This window comes from Neofelis nebulosa, chromosome 11 (assembly GCF_028018385.1).
Source record: "Neofelis nebulosa isolate mNeoNeb1 chromosome 11, mNeoNeb1.pri, whole genome shotgun sequence".
NCBI classification, from domain to species: Eukaryota; Metazoa; Chordata; class Mammalia; order Carnivora; family Felidae; genus Neofelis; species Neofelis nebulosa.
This window is the reverse complement of record NC_080792.1, coordinates 53511592-53537601: the sequence shown is the minus strand read 5'-3', so window position 1 is coordinate 53537601 and position 26010 is coordinate 53511592. Positions and strand designations below refer to the sequence as shown.

General features: G+C 36.0%; 1 protein-coding gene across 2 annotated transcripts in view; it reads right to left on the bottom strand.

Moving 5' to 3' along the window:
* The window catches only part of SMCHD1 (structural maintenance of chromosomes flexible hinge domain containing 1), a 235126-nt gene that overhangs the window by 69679 nt on the left and 139437 nt on the right, over positions 1-26010 (bottom strand). The window contains exons 46-48 of one of the 2 annotated variants that reach the window (XM_058692578.1): positions 16229-16387; positions 15852-15966; positions 8035-8062 (exon numbers count right to left, since the gene is read on the bottom strand). In XM_058692578.1, coding sequence (XP_058548561.1) covers positions 8038-8062; positions 15852-15966; positions 16229-16387 — 299 coding nt within the window. In that variant the 3' untranslated portion in view covers positions 8035-8037. Of the gene's footprint in view, positions 1-7016; positions 8063-15851; positions 15967-16228; positions 16388-26010 lie in introns of those variants that run through there. The other variant, XM_058692577.1, reaches the window with a different exon arrangement.

The following is a 26010-nucleotide window of genomic DNA, read 5'->3' as shown; positions in this document are numbered from 1 at the left end:
TCCTGTTGTTGCTCTAGGTGTCATGCCTAAGAATTCTTTGCCAAATCCTGTATCATGAAGATTTATCCCTATCTTTCCTTCTAGGAGTTTATTTTTGTTCTTGTATTTAGATTTTTGGTCCATTTTGAGTTAATTTTAGTACATGGTATCAGATAAAGGTCCAATGTAATTCTTTTGTATGTGGTTATCCAATTATCTCAGCACACTTAGTCAAAAAGACTATTGTTTCCCCTTTGGTTGGTCTTGACATCTTTGCTGAAAATCAGCTGACCATAGAAACATAGGTTTATTTCTGAACTTCCAATTCTCTTCCATTTAGTCATATATCTTTGTGCTAGTATCACATTGTTTTATTGATGTTTTTCTAGTAATTTGTGAAACTGGGAAGTGAGTCTTCCTTTGTTCTTTTTTCAGTATTGTTTTAGCTATTCTGTGTTGCAATTCCATATGAATTGCAGAATCAACTTTGAATTTGTGCAAATAAGTCAGCTGGAATCTGATAGGGATTGTGTTGAATCTGTAGATTAGTTTGAGGAGTACTGTCATCTTAACAGTCAAATCTTCCCACCCAACAATATGAGATTTTTCATTTATTTTGATCTTTTAGCAATATTTTATAGTTTTCAGAGTACACATTTTGTGCTTCCTTTGTTAAATTCTTTGTTAAAGAATATTTTAGGGGCGCCTGGGTGGCGCAGTCGGTTAAGCGTCCGACTTCAGCCAGGTCACGATCTCGCGGTCAGTGAGTTCGAGCCCCGCGTCAGGCTCTGGGCTGACGGCTCGGAGCCTGGAGCCTGTTTCCGATTCTGTGTCTCCCTCTCTCTCTGCCCCTCCCCCGTTCATGCTCTGTCTCTCTCTGTCCCAAAAATAAATAAAAAATGTTGAAAAAAAAAAAAAAAAAAAGAATATTTTATTCTTTTTGATGTGACTGGGAGATTGTTTTAGTTTTGGGATTGTTCATTGTAGATGTATAGAAATTTAACTGATCTTGTATATTGATCTTATATCTGCAAACTCAATGAATTCATGTATTAATTTTTTAGCAGATCATGTAGGGGTTTCTATATACAAGATCATGTCATATGCAAACAGAGATGGTTCCATTTCTTCCTTTCCAATCTGTAGGACTTTTTTTTCTTGCTCAGTTGCCGTGCTTAGAACCTCCAATATAATGTTGAGTAAGTGGTAAGAGCAGATATCCTTGTCTTGTTCTTGATCTTAGAGGAAAAGCATCCAGTATGATGTTTGTTCTGGGTTTTCCATAGATGACCTTCATCAGGTTGAGGAAGTACCCTTTTATTACTAGTGTTTTACTTATACAACGAAAAGGGGTTGGATTTTATTAAAAGTGAAAGGAAGGGGAGGAGGAAGGGGAGGGGAGGGGAGGGGAGGGGAGGGAGGGGAGGGGAGGGGAGGGGAGGGAGGGGAGGGGAGGGGAGGGAAGGGAAGGGAAGGGAAGGGAAGGGAAGGGAAGGGAAGGGAAGGGAAGGGAAACCTGCCCAACTTGGGGGGAAAAGAAAAGGCAACTGGAAGACCATGACTTACCAGAAGATGGCAAGAGCACTGAGGAATTATGGAAGAACTAGAGGAAATCACCAAGATTCTGAGAAAACTAACTTACCAAGTTAGTGAGGCCATTCTCCAAAGACTCTCTTCATCTTCTTAGAAAAAGATATCTTCTTGCAATATGTTCAACTTGAGTAAGGACATCTCAGCTTGAGTAACTGGAATGCAAATTTGATGTGAGATTAGTAGCAATGTCCCTCTTTCATTTCTGATTCTAGTGTACAGTTGACTCTTGAACAGTATGAATTTGAGTGGGCATGGTTCACTTATAAACAAATCTTTCAATATAGTACAGTACCATAAACATGTTTTTTCTTATGATCTTAAAATTTTCTCTAGCTTACTTTAAGAACACAGTATATAATACATATAACACAAAAAATATGTGTTCATCAACAGTTATCGATAAGGCTTCTGGTCAATAGTAGGCGATTAGTAAATTTTTGGAGAGTCAAAGAGTTTTATTTTTGGAAGTGTGTGTGGGGAGTGGGAGGGAGAAGGTGGTTTGATGCTCCTAATCCCACGCTCTTCAAAGGCCAATTGTATTCTCTATTCCAGTATATTCTTTTTTTCTTGGTTAAACTAGCCAAAGTTTGGTCAATTTTGTTGATCTTTTAAAAAAACCAACTTCGGGTTTCATTACTTTTTTCTTGTATTTCTAGTCTTTATTTCATACTCTTCACTTCCACCCTAACCTTTATTTTCTTCTTGCTTACTTTTAGTTTTCCAATCCTTTAAGGTAAAAGATTAGGTTATTGATTTGAGATCTTTTCCCTTTCTTAGTCATTTACAGCTGTAAGTTATCCTCGAAGCACTGCTTTAGCTGCATCCCATAAGTTCTGGTCTATTGTGTGTTTTCACTCATCTCAAAATATTTCATGAATTTTTTTTACCCATTGGTTATCTAGGAGTGTCTTGATTTCCCCATATTTGATAGGCTCCCAAAGTTTTCTGTTAATTTCAAACTTGATTGCATTGTGATCAGAGAACATAACTTTATGTCTGTTCTTTGACATTTATTAAGATTTGGTTTATGCTAGTATCTAGTCTTATGGTTGGTATGGGAAATATTCCTTGTGTACTTGAGACGAATACATATTGTTGTTGGGTGCAATTTCTTTATGTCTGTTAAGTCAAGTTGGTATATAGTGTTCAAGTCTTCTACTGTGTTTGGTATCACTGTTTTATCCATTATTGAAAACAGGGCTCATGGTCTCCAACAACCATTGCTGAATTCTTTCATTTGTCAGTTTGTGCTTCATGTATTTTGGTGCTGTCACTAGATACATGTATGTTTATAATTGTTATATCTCCCCGATTCACCTTTTTATGATAAAATGCTTTTATCTCTAATAACACGTTTCAAGGTCAATTTTGTCTGATACTAATATCATCACTTCAGATTTCCTGTAATTTAACTGTTTGCATATCTTTTTCCATCCTTTTAATCTATTTATGCTTTTGAATCTAATGTGTCTTGTAAATAATGTGTATGTAAATGTTTCACTCAGCATGTTACTCATTAAATGGTAGCTATTATCTTCTTCCACAGGTCAGACACACTGGTTTGCAAATCCAGGTGGAAGTACTTGCTGAATTAATGAATTTATAAATGTTGCAGTAAAATCATACTGGGGCGCCTGCATGGTTCAGTTGGTTAAGCGTCTTGCCTTCGGCTCAGGTCATGATCTCATGGGTCTTGAGTTCGAGCACCATGTCAGGCTCTCCTACTGTCAGCAAAGAGCCTGCTTCAGATCCTCTGTCCCCATCTCTCTCTGCCTTTCACTGGCTTGTGCTTTCTCTCTCAAAAATAAACATAAAAAAAAAAAAAGTAAAACATTCTGTATTTCAGACAACGAAGTCCAAATTCTGGTTTTACATTTTGTAGCATCTCGTAATCATTATTTATAAATGTCTTATGAAATTGGTATTCTAACCAATAGAATAATCTAAATTCTATTAAATAAAACATTAGGAAATTTACACATGAATATTTCATACAAATGTAGCCAAGATTCAATGTATCATTCCTTTTAAACATATCTGATTGGTTTGATTCTTTTGTCTTTTCATTAGTATTTGTGTAAAGAGATCCATGGTTGACTTGTCAGCAGTTCTTCAAAGAGGTAATTCAGAACTCTGCAGTAGTTCTCTGCAGAACTACTGAAGAGAAATATGTCATAAGTTTAACAAATCAAAACATAATTCTGGTATATGAAAGCATGGAAATAAATTTTTTCCACTAAATTGGTTGACCACTTATCATTAAATATATCACAGAACTAATATCTAAATGATATAAGAATACAAAGATCCTTCTAGCCCTTAAATATTCCCCTATAATTCTAGCACAACATAAGTAATGGTCTCATTCTATATTGGTTTTTGTTCTTGCTATTTTCAAGTATAATACTGAATTCCAATTACATTTAAATAATAAAAAATTAAAAACTTGGGACACCTGAGTGGCTCAGTCGGTTGAGGATCTGACTCTTGACTTTGGCTCAGGTCATGATCCAGGGTTGTAAGGTTGACGCCTGTGTTGGGCTCTGTGCTGAGTGTGAAGCCTGCTTAAGATTCTCTCTTCCCCAACCCCTCTCCCCAACTAATGCTCTAAAATTAAAAAAACAAACAAAAAAAATCTTGCCCAATGGACTATCAAGTAAATAACTTTCAAGGCACACAATTCTTTATTCCTACTAAAATAAAAACGTAGAAAAATGAAATGCAATGTTCCATTTCTCTCAAAAATTAAAAAATAAAATTAAGAGTAGCTGTAGGAGAGAAACATGAGAAAAGTAGATGTAAGCAAATGCTATTAGCAAAGATTTAAATACAGTACTTTATAGAGATATAATTACTAATATTTTCTATTCCATATGTTTATTGGAGCATGGTCTAAAGAATCAGAATACTAGGAATCTATACTATTGGACATTATTTTACCTTAAATTTAACCTTCCTAACATAAAAATATTATGTCTGTCTATACTATGAATTGCTTGACACTGAGGCGATTCTTTTAACACCAATTTGATTACTCTCCAAAAGGGAATTAATTTTAAACAGGAAAATATCTTCACTTAGGTTATTGCTGAATCCATTAATACCTGCTTGCACAAAGCCAGCTTTGGAGAAACTTTACCTTATATTTAAGATAATTAATGTTTTAAGGCCAGATGCCCTATAATGAATTTTAATGTTGGTACCTATCTATCCCTAAATCTAAGCATATACATGCTAGTAACAAGTAACAACTTAAATTTTGAAGTCATAAGAAACACTGTCCAACAGACATGCAAAAAAAAAATGAACATGTATAAATATAATTACATAGTCATGAAGTCCTAGGAAGAGATGATTCCATGAAAATGTTTAGCTAATATAACTGAAGACATTTCTTACAGTATAAAATGGATACAAATACAAACTTGTTACTAACAAGTATTTGAAAATCATATAAAGTATTACAGAATTTATCTCACCCATTTCATGATTGTTAAGTAACCAAGTCATACATACAGTCAAAAGTATAAAAAATTTAGAAGATGGAGCTTTTAGCTAACATCTAACTAGTAAGAAATAGTGTCATTTGAAAGGAATCCAATTTTCCTAAATTATTGCCATTTTGTTTCCTTCTTCAACAAAAGTTAAATCACTTCCAATTATAAAGATAAATACCCTAACAGTTTTTACCAAGGTAACTTTTTTTGTATTTTTCTTTGTTCTCAAATTATTTGAATTCTAGTCAGTTAACATGTAATAGTACATTATTGGTTTTAGAATTTAGTGATTCGTCACAACATCCAGTGCTCATCACAAGTGCCCTCCTTAATATCCATCACCCATCTAACCCACTTCCCACCTACTTCCCTCCATCAGCCCTGTTTGTTCTCTAGAGTCCATTATGGTTTGTTTCACTCTCCCCCTGACCCGTATGTTTATCTGTTTTCTTTCTTAAATTCCATGAGTGAAACCATATGGTATTTGTATTTGACTTATTTCGCTTAGCATAAAACACTCCAGCTCCATGATTGTTATTGTAAATGGCAAGACTTCATTCTTCTTGGTGGCTAATATTCCATTGTCTATATATACCACATCTTCTTAAAAAAATTTTTTTTTTTAATATTTGAGACAGAGACACAGTGTCTCACAGGGAGGAAGACACAGAATCATAAGTGGGTTCCAGGCTCTGAGCTGTCAGCACAGAGCCTGATGCAGGGCTCAAATTCATGAATGATGAGGTCAGGCCTGAGCTGAAGTCGGACACTTAACCGACTGAGCCACCCAGACGTCCCTATACCACATCTTATCTATCAGTTGAAGGACACTTGGGCTCTCTCCATAGTTTGGCTATTGTTGATAATGCTGCTGTAAGCATCAGGGTGCATACGTCCCCTCAAATCTGTATTTTGTAGCCTTTGTATACATTAAAACCTTGAGTTGAATTTATTTGGCACTAAGGCTAATGATTCTTACACAAACTAAATATCCTATTCCTCAGAGCCTTGTAAAGTTTGGGGGGAAAAAAGTTACAAACTGTCCCATGCATTCAGTGGTGCTGTGTCCTTAAAAGAGGTGAGCCTCTTTCTGTCCCCTCTGCATCTTCACTAACATCTGTTGGTTCTTGTGTTAATTCTCGCCATTCTGATAGGTGGGAGGTGGCATCTCATCATGGTTTTGATTTGTATTTCCCTGATGATCAGTGATGTTTAGCATCTTTTCAGGTATGTTAACCATCTGGAGGTGTTCTTTGGAAAAAATCTATTCATGTCTTCTGTCCGTTTTTTAACTGGATTATTTATTTTTGGGTATTGAGCTTGGTAAGTTCTTTACAGATTTTGGATACTAACCCTTTATCAGATATGTTGTTTGCAAGTATCTTCTCCCATTCCGTAGGCTGCCTTTTAGTTTTGTTGATTGTTTCCTTCAATGCACAGAAGGTTTTTTATCTTTTTTGAAGTCCTGGTGGTTCATTTTTTCCCGCTTGCCTTTGGTGATGTGTCTAGTAAGAATTTGCTCTGGCCAAGGTCAGAGGTTGCTGCCTGTGTTTTCCTCTAGGGTTTGTTGGTTTCCTGTTTCACATTTAGGTCTTTCAACCATTTTGATTTTTGTGTACATTGTAAGAAAGTGGTCCAGTTTCATTCTTCTACATGTTGCTCTCCAGTTTTCACAACACCATTTGTTGAGAGACAGTCTTTTTCCCACTGGATATTCTTTCCTACTTTGTCAAAGATTAATTAACCATATAGTTTTGAGTCCATTTCTAGGTTTTCTATTCTCTTCCATTGATCTATGTGTCTGTTTTTGTGCCAGCACCATACTGTTGTGATGACTATAGCTTTGTAACATAGCTTGAAGTCCAAAATTGTGATGCCTCTAGCTTTGTTTTACCAACTTAACTTTTATAGAGCTTTCAATGTTAAAAAAGGAAAACACTTATCTAATAGGGAAGAAACAATCCTCTTTATTAACCTTACTGTATACTCAGAAAGGATTAAAAAACACACACATTTCCTGGGACACAAAACTGTACCAAAAGCATTTCCTTACAAAATAACTTCACAGAACAATAGTCCTGGACTTACACAAAGACATATATATTGACATACATTAGCTTGAATTAAAACGCAATTTGAACATTTTTGCAGCAACTTTCTAGTAGACTATTATTACATTAATGTGGGAGTGTACGACTTCTTTAACTCTTTAAAAATAGTAATAAAAAATTACAAAATAATGAAAATGTAGAATTAAGGCTGAGACTATATCATCTAGTATTAATAAAGTCAAACAATACTTATAAAAATTGATGCCGCTCCATATCTTATATATATACAGGATAAGTCTTTAGAAATTTAAAATGCTACTGCTGTCACAAGTTCACTCATCAACTGAACGTTTTTCCGTGTATCTTAATATCTGAATTCCCAGATACCTGTGCTTTTTCTATTTTTATTCTGAATTCTTCATTAAGAGTTCCCTCACATATTTACAATTAAATACCTAACCTCTAGAACTTTCCTTAGACACAACAGACAAAACAGTTTTGTTAAATAAATTCACACAAAAGTATTAAAAAGGTTTTTTTTCCAAGAAATAGTTCTAGCATATCCATGATAATCATACTGAAAAATAGTACATATACTTTTCTTCAGGATTAATAAATGCTATGTGCCAGTTCTATAGTCACTGCCATATTTGCATATTTTCCTGACACATTTGCAACATAATAACCAAAGGGCATGATGACTGCAATAATTCCAGTAAATCCATACTGTCCAGTGAGTTTCAAAAAACTGAATGGCTGTTTCCAGTCCTATCTGGATTGACATCAAAATGCATGCCCAGATAGTTGTATCATCCCCCAGAAATATTCAGTCTGGTAAGTCACTCTCTTGGTCTTCTGAAAGAGAGCTGCAGAAGGCAGGGCATTCTCAGTGAGACCAATGGTTCCCTCTTCTCTGTTCACACATCTGATTTGGTTATAATCCTAGTCAAAGCGGGGAAAAAAAAAAAAAAAAACGTAATAAATTTTAGGTACCACAGTTTTCCTTTCCTAAACTCCCACATCAGACAAAGATGGTTAAGTACCCAATGGAACTATGTTCCATTAATTATGTTAATTCTTGGTATAAACATATTTAATTGAATCCTTGTATATAATTACTTCTTTCACATGTATGCCAAGAAAGAGAGAAATCCTCAAAAATAAAAGCAGTACTTGACATATAGAGTAACAGGTAATTTGTATTATAGTTCTTTGATTGGCATATCTCAGACCTCAAAACTTAAGATTTTTGCTTTTCTTTTCCCCTTTTCCTTAGATTACTGCTTTAGAAATAAACAAGAATTATAATGCTTATTATAGATAAGTCACAAAATACCAGCAAAAGGAAAAACATTTAAAAATACTGATAATCCCATTCATATAGACATGAACACAATGAACAACACTTTGATATATATATATGTATGCCAGTATTTTTTTTGTCAGATACATCTAAATACTTTATTTGCTAAAGAGAGTTCCCTGAACTGCCATCTCCAAACAGAAGATGCACATTTTTGATAAACAGCTAATTTTTAACTCTATGAGTAGAAAATGAATTAGGAAACTGAAGCCTCTACTGAAGAAAATGAGCCTACTGCACACTATCATACATGGCCAAACATATTTTGTGGATTCTAAGATCCACATTTAACATCTGGAAGCCTACCTTTTAATGTCATGAGTAAATCTGCAATGTTTTAATGTTTCATAAAATAATGTTGATTCTTATAATATCATCTTAGAGTTGACAAAATATAGTATGTAATCTCTATAAAAGTTAACATACAGAAGTATGTAATATACATACAAATAAAAATAACGTAAATACAAAGTTATGCTATTTACTACTTAATATTAAATTTGTTTCCAACTGTATGGATGAAATATATCAGTATTTCAATTCTGTTAAGATATATATATTTTAATGTTTGACAGAAAGCGTACACATGTGAGTGGGGGAGGGGCAGACAAAGAGGGAGGGATGGAGGGAGAGACAGAGAATCTCAAGCAGGCTCTGCACTGTCAGCAGAGGGCCTGACATGGAGGCTCGATCTTACAACCATGAGATCAGGACCTGAGCTGAAACCAAGAGTCAGATGCTTAACTGAATGAGCCACCCAGGTACCTCAAGATATTTTCATTTCAAATGCTCTGAAGCTTTTGAGATTGTGCAAGAATTATTGGTTCAAGATCTATGGAGAACTGGCAGAGATTAGGGATGAGGAAATTACTAAACAGTAATTTAAATTAAAAAAAAAATTTTTAACGTTTATTTACTTTTGAGACAGAGAGAGAGCATGAATGGAGGGAGGGTCAGAGAGAGAGGGAGACACAGAATCAGAAGCAGGCTCCAGGCTCTTAGCTGCCGGCACAGAGCCCGACACGGGGCTCGAACTCGTGAACCACGAGATCATGACCTGAGCTGAAGTCGGACACTTAACCGACTGAGCCACCCAGGCGCCCCAGTAATTTAAATTTTAAATGGAAGCTTAAACATTTTAAATCTTCCAAAGATAAACAGGATGCAAAACCACATTTTCAACCTTAAACTTCTAACACTGCTACCACAAAGCTAAACAACAATGCTTTATTTTCTGTGTGTCAAAAGCTGTACAGACAATATGGTTCTGTTTTGTTTTCTGGAAACATTTATGCTCTTCCCCTCTCCCTTGATACTCTAAAATTTTACTATGAAATATATTCTGGTACATCAGTCATTGTGCCAGTATGGTCAGTGTGCTGGGCCTTCAGTGGGCCCTTTCATGTATTAATAATCCCTGGGAAATTCTCTTTCACATATTTTTGCCTCTCCATTTTCTTCATTCTAGGATTCCCAATAGTCAGAATTGTTTTTTTGTGTCTCCTTTGTTGTCTTCATGTATTTTTTCTATTTTTCTGTGAAGTTTGACTTTAGTTTTTTCAGTAACAGTATTTGTAATCTGTCACCTTATCCTGGCTCTATCCTTCTCCTAATAATATATTCTGATTTTTGTGACTATAACTCCTTCTGCATCATGATGGAAAGTTCTAAAACACCTCCAAACAATTCAGTCCAAAAGTCATTAGGTGGGCCAAGCAATATGGACTTCCACACTAAGGGGCCAGGTGAGTTGTACTATCTTAAAGCTGGTAAAACCAGACAGACACAGTATATAAAAAATAGGGAGGCAGCAACAGAATAACTAAAACTGAGTAAAGTTGTCTCTGGGAATGGGATGGGTGAGAACGCATAGGATACATGATTTCATCATCATAAGCCCCTTTTTATACGTGCTCTCCAATATGGTAGCCACTAGCCACGTGTGGCTCAGAGCACTTGCAATGTAACTAGTTCTTAGAGATTTACAGTCTTCTGATTTTCAAAGACTCTGTATGAAAAAAAAGAATTTAAAATATCTCAAAAATTTTTTACACTATTTACATGTTACAGTGATAATATTTTATATACTAGATTCAAAAAAATCAATTATTAAGGGGTGCCTGGGTGGCTTAGTCTGTTAAGCAACTGACTTTTGGTTTCATTTCAGATCATGGTATCACAGTTTCTTGAGTTCAAACCCCTGTGCTGGCTCTGCGCTGGCAGTGTGGAGCCTGCTTGGGATTCTCTCTCTCCCTCTCTTTCTGACCCTCCCCCCACTTGTGCTGTCACTGTCTCTCCCAAATAAACTTAAAAAAATCTATTAATGTTTCTTCTTCTTTTAAGTTTATTCATTTATGTTGAGAGAGAGCGCGCGCGCACACACTGGGGGGGTGGGGGAAGGGGCTGGGCCAGAGGATCCGAAGTGGGATCTGCACTGACAGGAGAGAACCCTACCCAGGCTTGAACCCATGAACCATGAGATCATGACCTGAATCCAGGCTGGACACTTAACTGACTGAACCACCCAGGTGCCTCTGTTTCTTTTTAACACAACTCCTAGAAAACTTAAAGAATAAAACATGTGGCTCACATTACAGAACATTAAATCTTTATTTTTTTTTTTTAATTTTTTTTTTTTTTCAACGTTTTTTATTGATTTTTGGGACAGAGAGAGACAGAGCATGAACGGGGGAGGGGCAGAGAGAGAGGGAGACACAGAATCGGAAACAGGCTCCAGGCTCCGAGCCATCAGCCCAGAGCCTGACGCGGGGCTCGAACTCACGGACCGCGAGATCGTGACCTGGCTGAAGTCGGACGCTTAACCGACTGCGCCACCCAGGCGCCCCCAGAACATTAAATCTTATATGGCATTTGATTTATATACATGTATGACTTTAATAAAAATGATACTACCACTACTAACAACATAATGATAAACTAAAAAATCAGGGCACTTGGGTGGCTCAGTTAAGCATCTGATTCTTGATTTTGGCTCAGGTCATGATCTTGAGGTCCTTGGGATCAAGCCCCGAGTCACGCTCTGTGATGAACAGTGTGGAGCCTGACAGGGATTCTAGAGAGTCTGTACCTCTCCTGCTCATGCTCCTCAAAATAAGTAAACATAAAAAAAAAAAAATCAACTCTAGCCCATGCCACCTCTGAATTGCTACAAAATCTTAATTAAAATCTTAATTAGGATCCAAATCAGTGACATGTATAGTTGTACTTTAGTAACTACAAGGTCTGGGGCTATGGTGCAACTTTAAAAATGTGTACTTTACTCTAGAACTGCTTGGCAGGAATTTCCTCCTTGGTCTCTTAGAAAATTGGAAATATGGTCCCCATAATAAATTAAAAAATAGAACACTTCTTTAAAAATTATAGTAGGGGTGCCTATATGCCTCAGTCAGAAGAGCATTTGACTCTTGTTATCACGGTTGAGTTTGAGCCCCTTACTCGGTATAGACATTACTGAAATAAAAAAAAAAAAAAACTGCCAAGAAAAAAAAACATTATAGTAAACCTACATGAAAAAAGAGGGAATATAATGAATTCCCATTTCAAGCTGCAATAATTTTATAATGTGTTGCCCAATCTTCTTTTGATATCCTGTCACTTTTTCCCCCCCTCCTGCAGTATTTTAGAGTATACCTCAGACATGAGGTTATTTAACCAATACCTCAGTACACATTTCTAATATATTTATTTTAATGTAAATACTATATAATGTTATACAGAAAATAATTCCTTAATGTATCTAATATCTAGGAGACACTAAAATTTCTCCAAATTTTTCCAAAGTTGTCATATTAAAGATTCAAATCTGGATTCAGACAAGGATTTCACATTGCATTTGATTCTTACATCTTTCAAACACTTTTATCCTACAAAAGTTAGCTCATCCTTCTTCCTATCCTTCTTTTATGGGACCAATTAACAAAACCAGTCATTTGCCCTGTACAATGTCCCATTCTTGACATTCTGGATTGGCTGATTACTTCCTGATGGTACCATTTAACTTGTTCCTAAATTCCCCTTATTTCCTGTACACTGGTAGTTAAATCAAACTGTTCTCAGTTTGTGAGAATTAAGGTCTTATGTTGGAAGGTATCGATTGGATGCAATGAATTAACCTCCTTCCCAAACCATCTAGAAGGTTACCATTTACATACCATCCTAGGGAAAATAATTTTCACGAGTGCTTAATTCTTCCACAGAGCTTCAGTCAGGAAGCACTAACTAGAAGCTTCACTGGATTCAGGTTACTTCCTACTCAATCACACAATTGCAAATGTCCTGCTTTTAGTGTTGCTAAGATCAATCAGTGGCTTCAGGTTTATCAATCTGATCTTTCCATTATTAAGTTTTCCCATCAACTTTTTACCTAATCATTTGGGTATCTATTATTATTGCCTGGATCTATTATTTATTAGTGATGGCAAAATCATGATGTTACAATTTGAAGATTTTTTAAGTAGGCTCCACACACAGTGTAGGGTCCAATGTGGGACTTGAACTCACAACCCTGAGATCAAGACCTGAGCTGAGATCAAGATCACTTAAACAACTGAACCACTCAGGTGCACCTATATAAATAATATTTTAAATCAGAATTAAAAAAAAATTTTTTTAATGCTATTTTTGGAAAGAGAGACAGAGTGCGAGCAGGGGAGGTGCAGAGAGAGGGAGGGAGACACAGAATCTGAAGCAGGCTCCAGGCTCTGAGCTGTCAGCACAGAGCCTGATGTGGGGCTTGAATCCACAAACCGTGAGATCATGACCTGGGCCAAAGTCAGACACTTCACTGACTGAGCCACACAGGCACCCCTAAAGAATTTCTATGAAAATTTTTTTTTCCATTTGGTTACCCTGAAACACAGTTCATATAAGAACACATATATCTTTATGAATATGTCTATCTTTATAGCAATGAGTCAGCACCCTAGCAATTACCAATGATCATCAGTGAAGATTCTTTTGCATTTTGAACTTGTGATTTATAAAAACTGCATGTGTTTAAATCCATTGCAAATATTCTTTCCGATGCTGTACTGTCCCAACACACTTTCAGTGGTCAGAATAATTTCTACATATTGTGTACCCATAACAAATACACATCATTCATATACCCATGTGTGGAAACACCTCTCTCATATTGATGAGAATTGTATTCTTATAATCTCATCACTTCAGTAGCTCTCCTTCTCAATTTACTTTAAAGGAAGCTATTCTAAGAGACCCTTCCCCTTGTTAGCACACAATATTAGGTACTCAAAACAGAATGGACATAAAATATAAAGTATTTTCTCTCACAATTTTTTGCAACACAGATTTATCTTTGTGGGGAGAGGGGAGGCAGATAATCTGGCTTTTTGCTGCTTCTCCAAACACTCTTCCTTCTTTCCACCATGCCTCAGCCACACAAAAGCATCTTTTCAGTTCCTCAAACATGCTACACTTGTTACTTTCTCTGAGCTTCCATGCCTGTTTTCCCTCTGACTGAAACCAATCCCTGTATGGCTGGCAGCTTCTTTCCCTTCAGTTCTCTGCTAAAATGATCTTTCCTGAGAATCAAGTTTCCCCACTCTCTATCATTTAATCCTTTTTTCTTTCATAGACCTTAACATTATTTTATATATAGGAAAATGTTTACTTTTTGGAACTATGTTTCTGCACAGGATTGTAGAGCTCCATGAGGGGGAAAGAACCATGCCATTTTTACTCACCCAGCAACATACAGCACAAAATAAGCATTCACACAGTTATTGAATAAATGTAGAATATGTAGATGAAAGGGCATGGAATACCAATCCCAAACACCAGAATCTCAAAGAAACTCCTCTAAGGTCAATATGAGACATTTATTCAGGCAGAGTCCATATTTAAACCTTTTGAAATAATGTACAAGAAACCCCAGTACCATACATAGTATCTCACTATGGGATGGCCTTACTAACACCTAATGTAAAAAAGGACAGTTTTCTTACCACTGAGTTAGGCTGCAGATGGCTTTGCTGGGATTTTGGGGAGCTATCTAAGTGGTATCTGATTTTCCCAACCAACCATTATAAGCACTTTTTAAGTAAATAACATACAAATGGTTCTGTATATTCTAACTTAGCAAGCTACTGATCCTATGAAGCAGAATGTATTGTATCTACAAAGTAGGTCAAACAACAGAAATGCAATTTAAATCTTAACACTGATTTTAGGGATGCCAGGGTGGCTCAGTTGGTTAAGCGTCCCACTCTTGGTTTTGGCTTGAGTCATGATCTTATGGTTTCATGGATTCAAGCCCCACATAGAGCTCTGGGCTGGCAGCGCACAGCCTGCTTGGGATTCTCTCTCTCCCTTTCTCACTGCCTCTCCTCCACTCATGCTCTGTCTCTCAAAAATAAATAAACTTAAAAAAATTAAAAAAAATCTTAATACTGAATTTAAATAAAATAGCTTAAACTATAAACACTTCTAAATAGCGAAAATCATTTAGAAAACTGCAGTATCTTGGGGCGCCTGGGTGGCTCAGTCGGTTAAGCGTCCGACTTCGGCTCAGGTCACGATCTCGCCGTCCGTGAGTTCGAGCCCCGCGTCGGGCTCTGGGCAGACGGCTCAGAGCCTGGAGCCTGTTTCCGATTCTGTGTCTCCCTCTCTCTCTGCCCCTCCCCCGTTCATGCTCTGTCTCTCTCTGTCTCAAAAATAAAAACGTTAAGGGGCGCCTGGGTGGCTCAGTCGGTTAAGCGTCTGACTTCAGCTCAGGTCATGATCTCGCGGTCCGTGAGTTCAAGCCCCGCATCGGGCTCTGTGCTGACAGCTCAGAGCCTGGAGCCTGTTTCAGATTCTGTGTCTCCCTCTCTCTGACCCTCCCCTGTTCATGCTCTCCCTGTCTCAAAAATAAATAAACGTTAAAAAAAAATTAAAAAAAAAAAAAAAAAAAAGTTAAAAAAAAAATTTTAAAAAAAAAAAAAAAAAAAAGAAAACTGCAGTATCCTAGGACAATATAATAATTATGTTTTATCTTCATTATTCATCACTTATTTTTCAAACAAAACAAAAACAAAACCCTAATTCTGGCTCAAGGGGGAAATCAGAAATAATTCATGCTGTTTTTTTAAATGTTTTTATTTTTTTTAATGTTTATGTATTTATTCATTTTGAGAGAGAATCCCAAGTAGGCTACATGCTGCCAGCATAGAGCCCAAGGTGGAGCTCGAACTCACTAACTCTGAGATCATGACTTAAACCAAAATCAAGAGTCGAACACTTAGCCAATTGAGCCACCTAGGCACCCCTGTGCTGGTTTTTAAGTATGATGACCCAAGAGCTTTGATAAACTAACCAATAATAACTCTCAGATCACAATAAACTCACCTATTTTGTCTTGAAGCTTCTCTTCTCATTCTTTTAGGAGGAATTGGACAATCTGTCATTTCAACCTTTGTTGGATGGCGCAATGAGTCATTACCCTTACGCGTGGGAGTCATACCTGTAAAGACAGAAAGTACAGAAAATGAACTTAGGTATATCTTCATTTATAAAAAGAACTAATAAACAATACCGAGAATGCTTCTTACTATTCCTGCTAAGAAAACAGCTTACAATCATTTATCAAAGGACTTGGAGGACAAGAGCATCAACTTAAGTTATGAATCATTCACCTTCTTTCTTCTAATAGTTGAACTCTCTCTAATCATAAATATTTATCTTCATGCAGAGAAAGTAGAAGTTAACAAAAAACAAGCACAAACCTAGTTTCTGCTCAATTAGTTTCAGATTTTTCTCTTGTTCATCAAGTTCTTGTTTTTTCTTCTTCATATCAGGAGTGTGAAGGTACTCTAACTGACGGTTAAGGTCCTCAATCACATTGTTCAACTTGTTCACAGCAGTACGATACTGTTGAAGAAGATCTGCAAAGAAACCAAAGATAACTGATTAAAACTACTGATATATCAAGTCAATGTTTTAGGAAAGAAGAATTAGCAACACTGGGCATTTTATTATAATAGCATGTGGGAACTTCTTTTAAAGCCACAAAACTTTGTTTAATGTAAACAAAATAAAAATATAGTTTAGACCCAGCACAAGACTGGTGCTTATTACATTTTAATTTTCTTCAATTGCTTGACTTTAATAAATTTATTTCTGTGTCAGGAAAGAGTTTTCTATGTAAAAGTGCTCTGTGAATTGGATCACTCTCACAGTCAATGTTTATATTATGTCTGATAGTCAGTATTCATTCTAATTCCACATAGAGAAATTTGGGGAGAAGGGAGCAAATGCATTAAATATAGTATGGCTATGAGCACCTGGTTGGTTCAGTGGGTGAAGCATGTGACTTTTGATCTGGGAATACTGCATTCGAGTCCCACACTGGACAGAGAAATTACTTAAAGAAAAACAGTACCGCTAGAAAATCACTACTTCCACATATGACCCTTATCTTAAACACAGCTTTCAAAAATGCACTCTTGATACTTTATTTTCAAAAAGCTTAACTTTCTAAAACTTACTATGCCTGAAAATGTATTATGTTACTCAGGTTTGAGACTATTTTTTTTGCCTGTATGATTTATTAGACACTAAATATTAATATTATTAAATCTGGTTCCCAATTCAGAGGCCAGAAGATTACAGCCAAGAGACAAGAATGCTTTATATAGTTTTAAATTGTTACAGTCTAAATGGTTATATAAATACCTCAGTAATACCCTCAATTTTGCCTCTTGGTTCACAAACCCTAAAATATTTACTCTCTGGCCTTTGACACTCTGGTCACACAAAATGATGATCAATACGCATGGGAATGGACACACAAATGCCCAAACATTTAATATATAAACTAGTTTACATATAAAATTATGGAAAAATTATTTAAGAGTCAGATATAAGATGAAATATTCTGTACTTTAAGGGGCAAGAACAGTGTCTGGAAAAGAAACCTAGCATTCTGATGGAGAAGCAAAAAAATACACATGCATATCTGTGTACGGTTATGAATATATTCATATATTTATTTTTAAAATCTTTATTTTCAGACAGAGAGTGTATGTGGGGGGAGGGGGTGGGCAGAGAGAGACAATCTCTGCTCTGAGTGCAGAGGCCGACATGAGACTTGATCTCATGACCATGAGATCATGACCTGAGCCGAAAGAGTCAGACACTTAACCCACTGAGCCACCCAGGTGCCCCAGTATGTTCATACATTTAAATACATATTCTATACAAAACTGAGTAATGACAAGGCCCTGATGATCCTTAATTCTTTATGACATATGGGGAACTTTTAAAGGTGTCTAGAAAAAAGATTGGTTTTCTAGTCTGATAATACTTTTAATTTCCTAGTAATGTTATGTTTTCTTACTTTACATAGTATATTCTTTACATGGCAAAGTACATTCTTTACATAGTAAAATACTGTAAAAATGTACGTATTTTGGATGTGATTGAATTACAAAATTATGTTCCAGATCTGTATACATCAGAATGCTGCCCTTTACAAGAAGATACACAAAACTTCAGGCCATTAGGGCTTGATATTCTATTTATTTTTTATTTGAATTCCAATTAACACACAGTGTTCTGTTAGTTTCAGGTGTACAAGTGATTCAACACTTCCATATAATACATGGTGTTCATTATAAAAAAGCAGACTCCTTAATCCCCATTACCTATTTCACCTATCCCTTCACCCACCTCCCTTCTGGAAGGTAACCATCAGTTTGTTTTCTATACTTAAGAGTCTGATATCCTATTTCTTATGAAGTTAGTTATGAGGTTCTTGTATTTTTATATTCCTTTACCTTTTTTAGTTTTTTTTTTTTAATGTTTATTCATTTTTGAGATAGAGAGAGACAGAGCATGAATGGGGGAGGGTCAGAGAGAGGGACACACAGAATCCGAAGCAGGCTCCAGGCTCTGAGCTGTCAGCACAGAGCCCGACGCAGGGCTCGAACTCACAAACCGCAAGATCATGACCTGAGCCGAAGTCGACCGCTTAACCGACTGAGCCACCCAGGCGCCCCTCCTTTACCTTTTTTTAAAGTCTATTTATTTTGAGAGAGAGAGAGAGAGAGAGAGAGAGAGAGAGAGAGAGAGAGAGAGAGAGAGAGAGAGAGAAAGAGAGAGAGACTATGAGCAGGGGAGGGGTAGTGAGAGAGAAGAGAATCCCAAGCAGGCTCTGCACTCTCAGTGCAGAGCACCAACCATCATAACCTGAGTTGAAACTAAGAGATGCTTAACAGACTGAGCCACCCAGGTGCCCCCTCTTTCATTTTTAAATACTCAAGAAATTAGTATATTCAAACACTTTAAGAGAATAGGGTTGCTTTTATTTATAAGCAGAGGGATGGAATATAAGTTAATATTTCTCATTAAATGCAGCACTAACAGTTGGTTCATATTTTATGAATAAGATGGACAGTAGCAGTTTTTTTTAAGTAATCTCTAAGCCTAACATGGGGCTCAAACTCACAACCCCAAGATCAAGAGTATGCTCCACCAACTTGAGTCAGCCAGGCACCCTTTAGCAGCTTAATTTAATATGCCTTAACAACCAATTTTTTGTTCATGAAATGTAACTTCTATTTACTATTTACTTATAAAAGTCTTTCCTAACTCACTAAAAAGAATTTTGCCAAAGAGAAACGTTCAAAATTCACATTTAATTCTGTTTATAAATGATTTGTGAGTCTTTGTATGTTGTCTTAAACTTTCAATTATCTAGGGAATCCAATGATGAAATTTTATTGTGAAAACAGCAAAATACTTAAAAAAAAAATTACTTCATATAAAGGGAACAAAGCTCAAAATACAATGCATTCATTTATGTATGAAACATATCAAAGAAATATATAGATTGTTTCAATGTATCCTGAGGAATGACCATGTAAGCAGTTACTAAAAATAATATAAAGGAATTGAAAGTATATGTGAATGGCTGGTATTAGGCAAATATTTAAAGTCTGCTTAGAAGGCAAAAGCAACTTTTTTACTACTAGAAGATTTAAGCAGGTAGACGGGCATGTAGACTTTACTAAATAATATTTAGGTCTCCTCAAACTTTTATGTTCTATATGATTCTAAGAACTTCATTGGCAAAAACCTGATCAGCACTTATGACTGGGTGAGAAAAAAAACAGAACCTCTGTTTTGATTTGCTCCAAAATAATCTACCTGGAGAGAGGAGAACAGAGCAAGTTGTGAGATAAGAGGGTTATGAATGAAATAAGAGTGACTAGATGATAGGTCCGCGGAAGTTCATTGTTACTGCTCTATTTATTTTCGTAATAGAACAAAATGTCCTTGCCCTGAAAACCACAGCACTTAAATAATCTTGGTCACTACTTCTAAAAACATTAAGAATGGTTTTACTTAAAATGACAACAAAATAAATGGACAGCAGTAACTGAGAGGTTAAATATTAGACTAAATTAAATATGATATAACAATGTCTAAGCTGGCCAGACATAGAATACATATGTCTGTATGTTGGCTTCTACAATGTCCACAGTTATTAATACTTTTTTAAGAGGTATTTCTACTTATGAGATCTCTATAAAAAACGTGAAATAATACAGAAAAGGTCAGAAAAAAAATCAGTTGGTGTATCATCTTACCTTTTTCTTGTTTTTCATTCCACGAAGTTTGCATGTTTAATTATCATGTATGATATTTGCATTTGTATGTTCTAACCATTTTCCTTTTAACATTATATCAGGCATTTCCCAGATTCTAAATTCAATTAAAGCATTTAACATTTCTAATATTTAGCTTGAAAAAATGTGCTATTTTTAATATTCACCTGAGGGAAAGAAAAGCCTTGGGTATATGTGGGATGGTTTATGTAAGCATATTCCCTAGAAGATCATTTACTGCTTCAAAGAACTTCAGTATTAAGAACAATTAGAACCTTTTCTAATTATAAAAGTGACACACAGATCTAGAAAAATATATAGAAAAGGATAGTGGAAAAGAAAATCATCTTAATTATGTAATCCAGAAATAAACCAATATTCTTTCTATTCTTTCACTTCGCTGTGAAAATGAAAACAAATACTGTTCTGAACTTGGGAAAGTTATCTAACCTTTTTGAGCCTCTACATTCTCATCTATCCAATGAAAGCAGCAGTAAATGAAATCATTCCAGTGACAAGCTTAACAAAGGATCCAATATCTAAGTAAGCCTTCAAATATTAACTATTATTATTCCACTGAAAATTGCTGATTTATATTATCTATCCATTTTCCTATAATCTTTCCTTTTTTTAAAGGTTGTCTTAAAATTTTTTTTATTTTATTTATTTATTTAAAAAAAAATTTTTTTTTCAACGTTTTTTATTTATTTTTGGGACAGAGAGAGACAGAGCATGAACGGGGGAGGGGCAGAGAGAGAGGGAGACACAGAATCGGAAACAGGCTCCAGGCTCCGAGCCATCAGCCCAGAGCCTGACGCGGGGCTCGAACTCACGGACCGCGATATCGTGACCTGGCTGAAGTCGGCCGCTTAACCGACTGCGCCACCCAGGCGCCCCTTAAAATTTTTTTTTAATGTTTATTTTTGAGACAGAGAGACAGCATGAGTGGGGGAAGGGCAGAGAGAGAGAGACAGACAGACAGAGAGACACAGAATCCGAAGCAGGCTCCAGGCTCTGAGCTGTCAGCACACAGCCCGATGCGGGTCTCGAACTCATCAATTGAGAGATCGTGACCTGAGCCGAAGTTGGATGCTCAACCAGCTGAGCCACCCAGGCACCCCTAAAGGTTGTTTTTAATAATAGGGCTATCATACCTTTTTCTAGCATATGTTGCAATCCCCCCCCTCCAAGTTTATCATTTGCCTTTCTGTTTTCTCCAGTGATTTAAAATTTTCTGCAAACTTAAAAAAAAAAATAACTATAGGGCACGTGGGTGGCTCAGTCAGTTAAGCAACATTCTTGATTTCGGCTCAGATCATGATCTCATGGTTCGTGGGTTCAAGCCCTGCTCTGCAGCGACAGAGCCTGCTTGGAATTCTGTGTCCCTTCCTCACTTGTGGGTGCGCACACTCTTTCTCTCTCAAAATAAATAAACTTAAAAAAATTTTTTTTTAATTAACTGAGAAATACTTTCTCATTTCTTTCAGTACTTCTATAACAAATCCCTTCTAATTTCAGATAGGGTCATCAAGGAAGTTCTTTCTGAAGGTGTAACATGAGGGTACAGACTGGTAAGAAAGAAGCCAACCATGCGCGTATCTGGGGCAAAATCACTGTAGGTGAAGGGAACATTAAACTACTTCTTTCCATATTAAGCTCTTATTTCTATTTAACTGTGCCAAGAACTTCCTGAACACATTTCAAGAGTGGTAATACTAGGTTTGTTATTAATTTCGTAAGATGACCTGGGTATTTCTCCATGTTTATATTCTGCAACAATTTATATTTAAAATTTACTTAAAAAAAAAAATCCTATAGGATGAACTTTCTGAATACTTCTTCAGGTAATGGTCTATGTAAATTTTCTGTCTTATTTAATTCAATTTTGCTCATCTGCAGTTTGCTAGAATTTAGTCCATTTTATTTGGAGATGCTAAATGTATTTATAATATAGAAACCTAAGCTTCTCTTTGTCTAAATAGATGCTCTGACCCAATATTCCTCTTGTATCTGTTCTTGCCCAAGACCATCTCTAGGAATTACATATTCAGTACAAGATTTTTTTTTTTTAATTCATTTGGTTGTACTTGTTTCTTGAAATGTATTTTTTTTCCTGTCATTTGACTTGAATATTTTCTTTCTCATTTAACAATAAAAGCATTCAGCCTGTAGATTTGATCTATATGTGATGTTGGCTATCTTCATGTCTCCTCAGTCTAATTCATAACACTTAAACTTTATCTTTTTTGATGAAATACTGATTTCTAAATGTACACTCTCTGGGGTAGTTACTGTGGGAGAAAAGGAATGGTTACTTTTAGAGTTCTATTACCTTACGCCACAAAACGTACCCTAAGTAAAATTTGCTTTTTTAACATTTGTAGTCTCACTGTAGCTGAGTAGCAATTTGATCCACTGAAAGTATGACCAATTTTTGTGACATAGTCTATAAATATCTAAGAAGATACTGGTAATGCAACTTATTAGGTGGTAATTTCTTATTTTTTTGACTAATAATTAATTTGTCATGTAATAATGGCTCCTCAAAATGTTTCTATCTTTATTGTTAACAGTTTAAAAATTTTGGTTCTGTATTTATTGTATCAAGTTTATTAAGTTTTGTACCTCTAGTATAGAATACATCTTTTATGAAAATCAATTTATCTTTGTCCTTTTAGTGTCTTTGCCTTAAGGTTAACTTTGGCATCAATAATACCTGTTATTGGGGACTTCTATTCAACGTTTACATGACATTTTTTTTTTTTTAGTTTCCCTCCCCCTCCCCCTACATGACATTTTTGTTAATTCTTTAATTTTACCTTATATTTTGTTAGATTTCTTATAAAGAACATAAAGCAGTGTCATAGACACAGCCTTTACATAACAGATTCCTGTTTTACAGTTTACTAATCATGTGGCACTGTGTTTGTCATTTAAATTTTCTCAAGTTTCTCTTTACTCACTTCCTCTACCTTTATTATAACTTCTTCATATATATTAAGCACCCAACAAATGACAATTTTTATATATCCTGGGATTAGATTTTTAAAATCTAAGTGTCTTTGCTTTTTAATGAAAAAAATTCATGTACTTACATGTTATTCAAGATCTCATTTTTAATCACTTTATTTTATAACATGTAAAGTACCTATTTTTTATGTTTTATGCTGATTTTACTTGCTCTTATCTCTTATCAAATACTGTGATGCAAAACACTGTGAGGGAAAATTACTTAGAAGACAAACACTCTGCTTTTTATTGTGCTAGTAGGAGAAAATTTTTGTGGTGATGGTCTAGTTCAAAATTGCTTTTTCTCTGTGAATCTCTCAAAGCTCTGTTTGTTCTATCTGATCTGATCAGCTAACTATGGCCAGCTGATTAAGGAGGGAATATCTCTCTCCTAGGAGTTTTAGAGTCTGAGTTATGTTTTTTGGGGTTTTCTTTTGTTTTGAAGTAGGCTCCATGCCCAATGTGGGGCTCCAACTCACGACCCTGAGGTCAAGCATCGCATGCTCTACTGACTGAATCAGCCAGGTACCTCCCTGAGTCATGTTAAAAAATGCAAACTGAGGTCTGGGCGCAAGGAACTCAAGGATGCTGAATGTCAGAGTCATCCTTGATTTTGTCTTGGCTGTTTCCAATCTCCTCTGAATCCGTGATTTCTTCCAATTTCCTTCCAGTATATTCTTGTTTGTTTAAAGTGGTCATGGCTGATTACTATTGGTTACAACCAAAAGTATCTTATATGAATAATCTTAAATTATCTTATTTCATTTTTTAAACTGTTTAATGAGTTCTTACTGCTGAATCATTAGTCTGTAGGTGGAGTGTATTTTTGAAGATATTTAACAAGAAGGGTATGTAACATATTTTTGAAATCCTTGCATTATCTGTTAACTTTACATATTTGACAGCCCAACAAGGGCACAACAATCTTGAATTAAATGCTTTTTTCCCAAAGATCTAGATAATGCTTTATGCTGTTATACTGACATTAAGATGCCCATGTAAACTGAAAACTGTCGGTACCACACCTGTGCATTTTTAAAGTTCCACAGGTAATTCTTTCTGGCTTGGGAACCACTGCCATAAACTGTAGTGCTAGAGTGATATGAGTTGAGACTTTTTATGTTGATTCATTGGCCCTGACTGACCTGTTTTTTCTGATGTTTTTCTTTTAAGTTTATTTACCTTTATTTTTGAGAGAGATAGAGAGCAGAAGCAGGGGAGGGGCAGAGAGAGCGGGAGACACAGAATCCGAAACAGGCTTTAGGCTCTGGGCTGTCAGTGCACAGCCCGACGTGGGGATCAAATCTACGAACCATGATATCACGACCTGAGCTGAAGTTGGACGCTTAACTGACTGAGCCAACCAGGTGCCCCTCTGATTTTTAAAATCAGTTTATTTAGATGTTCACTTATTGTCTACAGAGACGATTTTTGCACACATTCACTGCCACCATACACAGAAGTATGACTCTTTGTATCATATACAATTTTAATTTTCTGTATGATGTTTTGACATCTTAAAAAACCTTTCTGGCTTGGTAAAGACTTCCCCCTATGGAGCTAGACAATTCTTAGATAGCAAAAGGCCCAGCATGCTTTGATATGCAAACTAACCAATCCAGAGTCAAACCTCTTCTATCTAGTCTGTGCACCCCAGGAAGCAGTATTCCTTTGCCTTAATCATTTCAGGGCCAGGTACCAGGCAACCAGCTAGAGACCATACCTATAGCCCAAAGCCCACTGAAATTACTCAAACTAGTCAACCCTAAGCTATTTTCACCCTGTCATGCCTTGCCTTTCCTGTGGAAAGCCTCATCAAGGCTGCAGCCTAAGCATTCTCCTTGCTCTTGTCTTCTGCCTCCTCACCACCCTTATGTTTTTTCCGTATTTTTCCATGGCCTTAAGTGATGTTGTATGCCTCCTGTCTCTAGGACCTGTGAGTATAATACACTTTGTTTTCCCAAGCCTCTCCTGTGTCTCCTCTTATATACCTGCACCTGACTGACCATCTCATAAAAGAACACAAGACAACCTTCTTCCCACCATCTTTTCCAACTATTATTTTAAATATTGCTAGTGGCTGAAATATTAATCCCAGTCTGAACACTATCCAAGTTCCTCAACAGTAGAATAAAGAAATAAACTACAGTATATTTACACAATGGACTACTATCCTGGCATGAAAAGGAACAACTATATACACAGTGTTGAATGAACAAAGCCAGACACACAAAAAAGTATGCACTGTATGATTCCATTTATATAAGGTATGAAAACAGTTGTGCAGTTTTAAGTCAAGGTACTTGTTACCTTTTGAGAGGGGGTTAGGCAGTGACTGGAGTGCATGATAGACTTTCTGTGATGTGACAATGTTTTATTCCTTAATACAGGGGCAGTGCTCATTTTGTGAAAATCTATCAAGCTGTGTTTATCAAGTGTGCACTTTTCTATATGTATATTATACTTTAATAAAAGTTAACAAGAAAACATGGTATATAGATACAAGAGAATATTACTCAGCTCAAAAAGAAAGGAAATTCTGACACATGCTACAACATGGATGCACCTGGGAGCCATTAAGCTAAGTAAATAAGCCAGTCACGAAAGGACAAGTACTGTATGATTCCACTTTTATGAGGCCTTACAGTAGTCAGATTCACAGACAGAAACCCTGGTAGTTGCCATGCGCATGGGGGAAGGGAAAGTGAGACATTGCTGTTCAAATACACAGAGTTTCAGTTTTGCAAAATAAAAAGATTTCTGGAAATTGGTTGCACAGCAATGTGAATGTACTTAACACTACTGAACCACACAATAATGGTCAAGATGGTATTATATAATGTGTATTCTACCATAATTTACTATATTTTTTAAAGCTAATGATGACA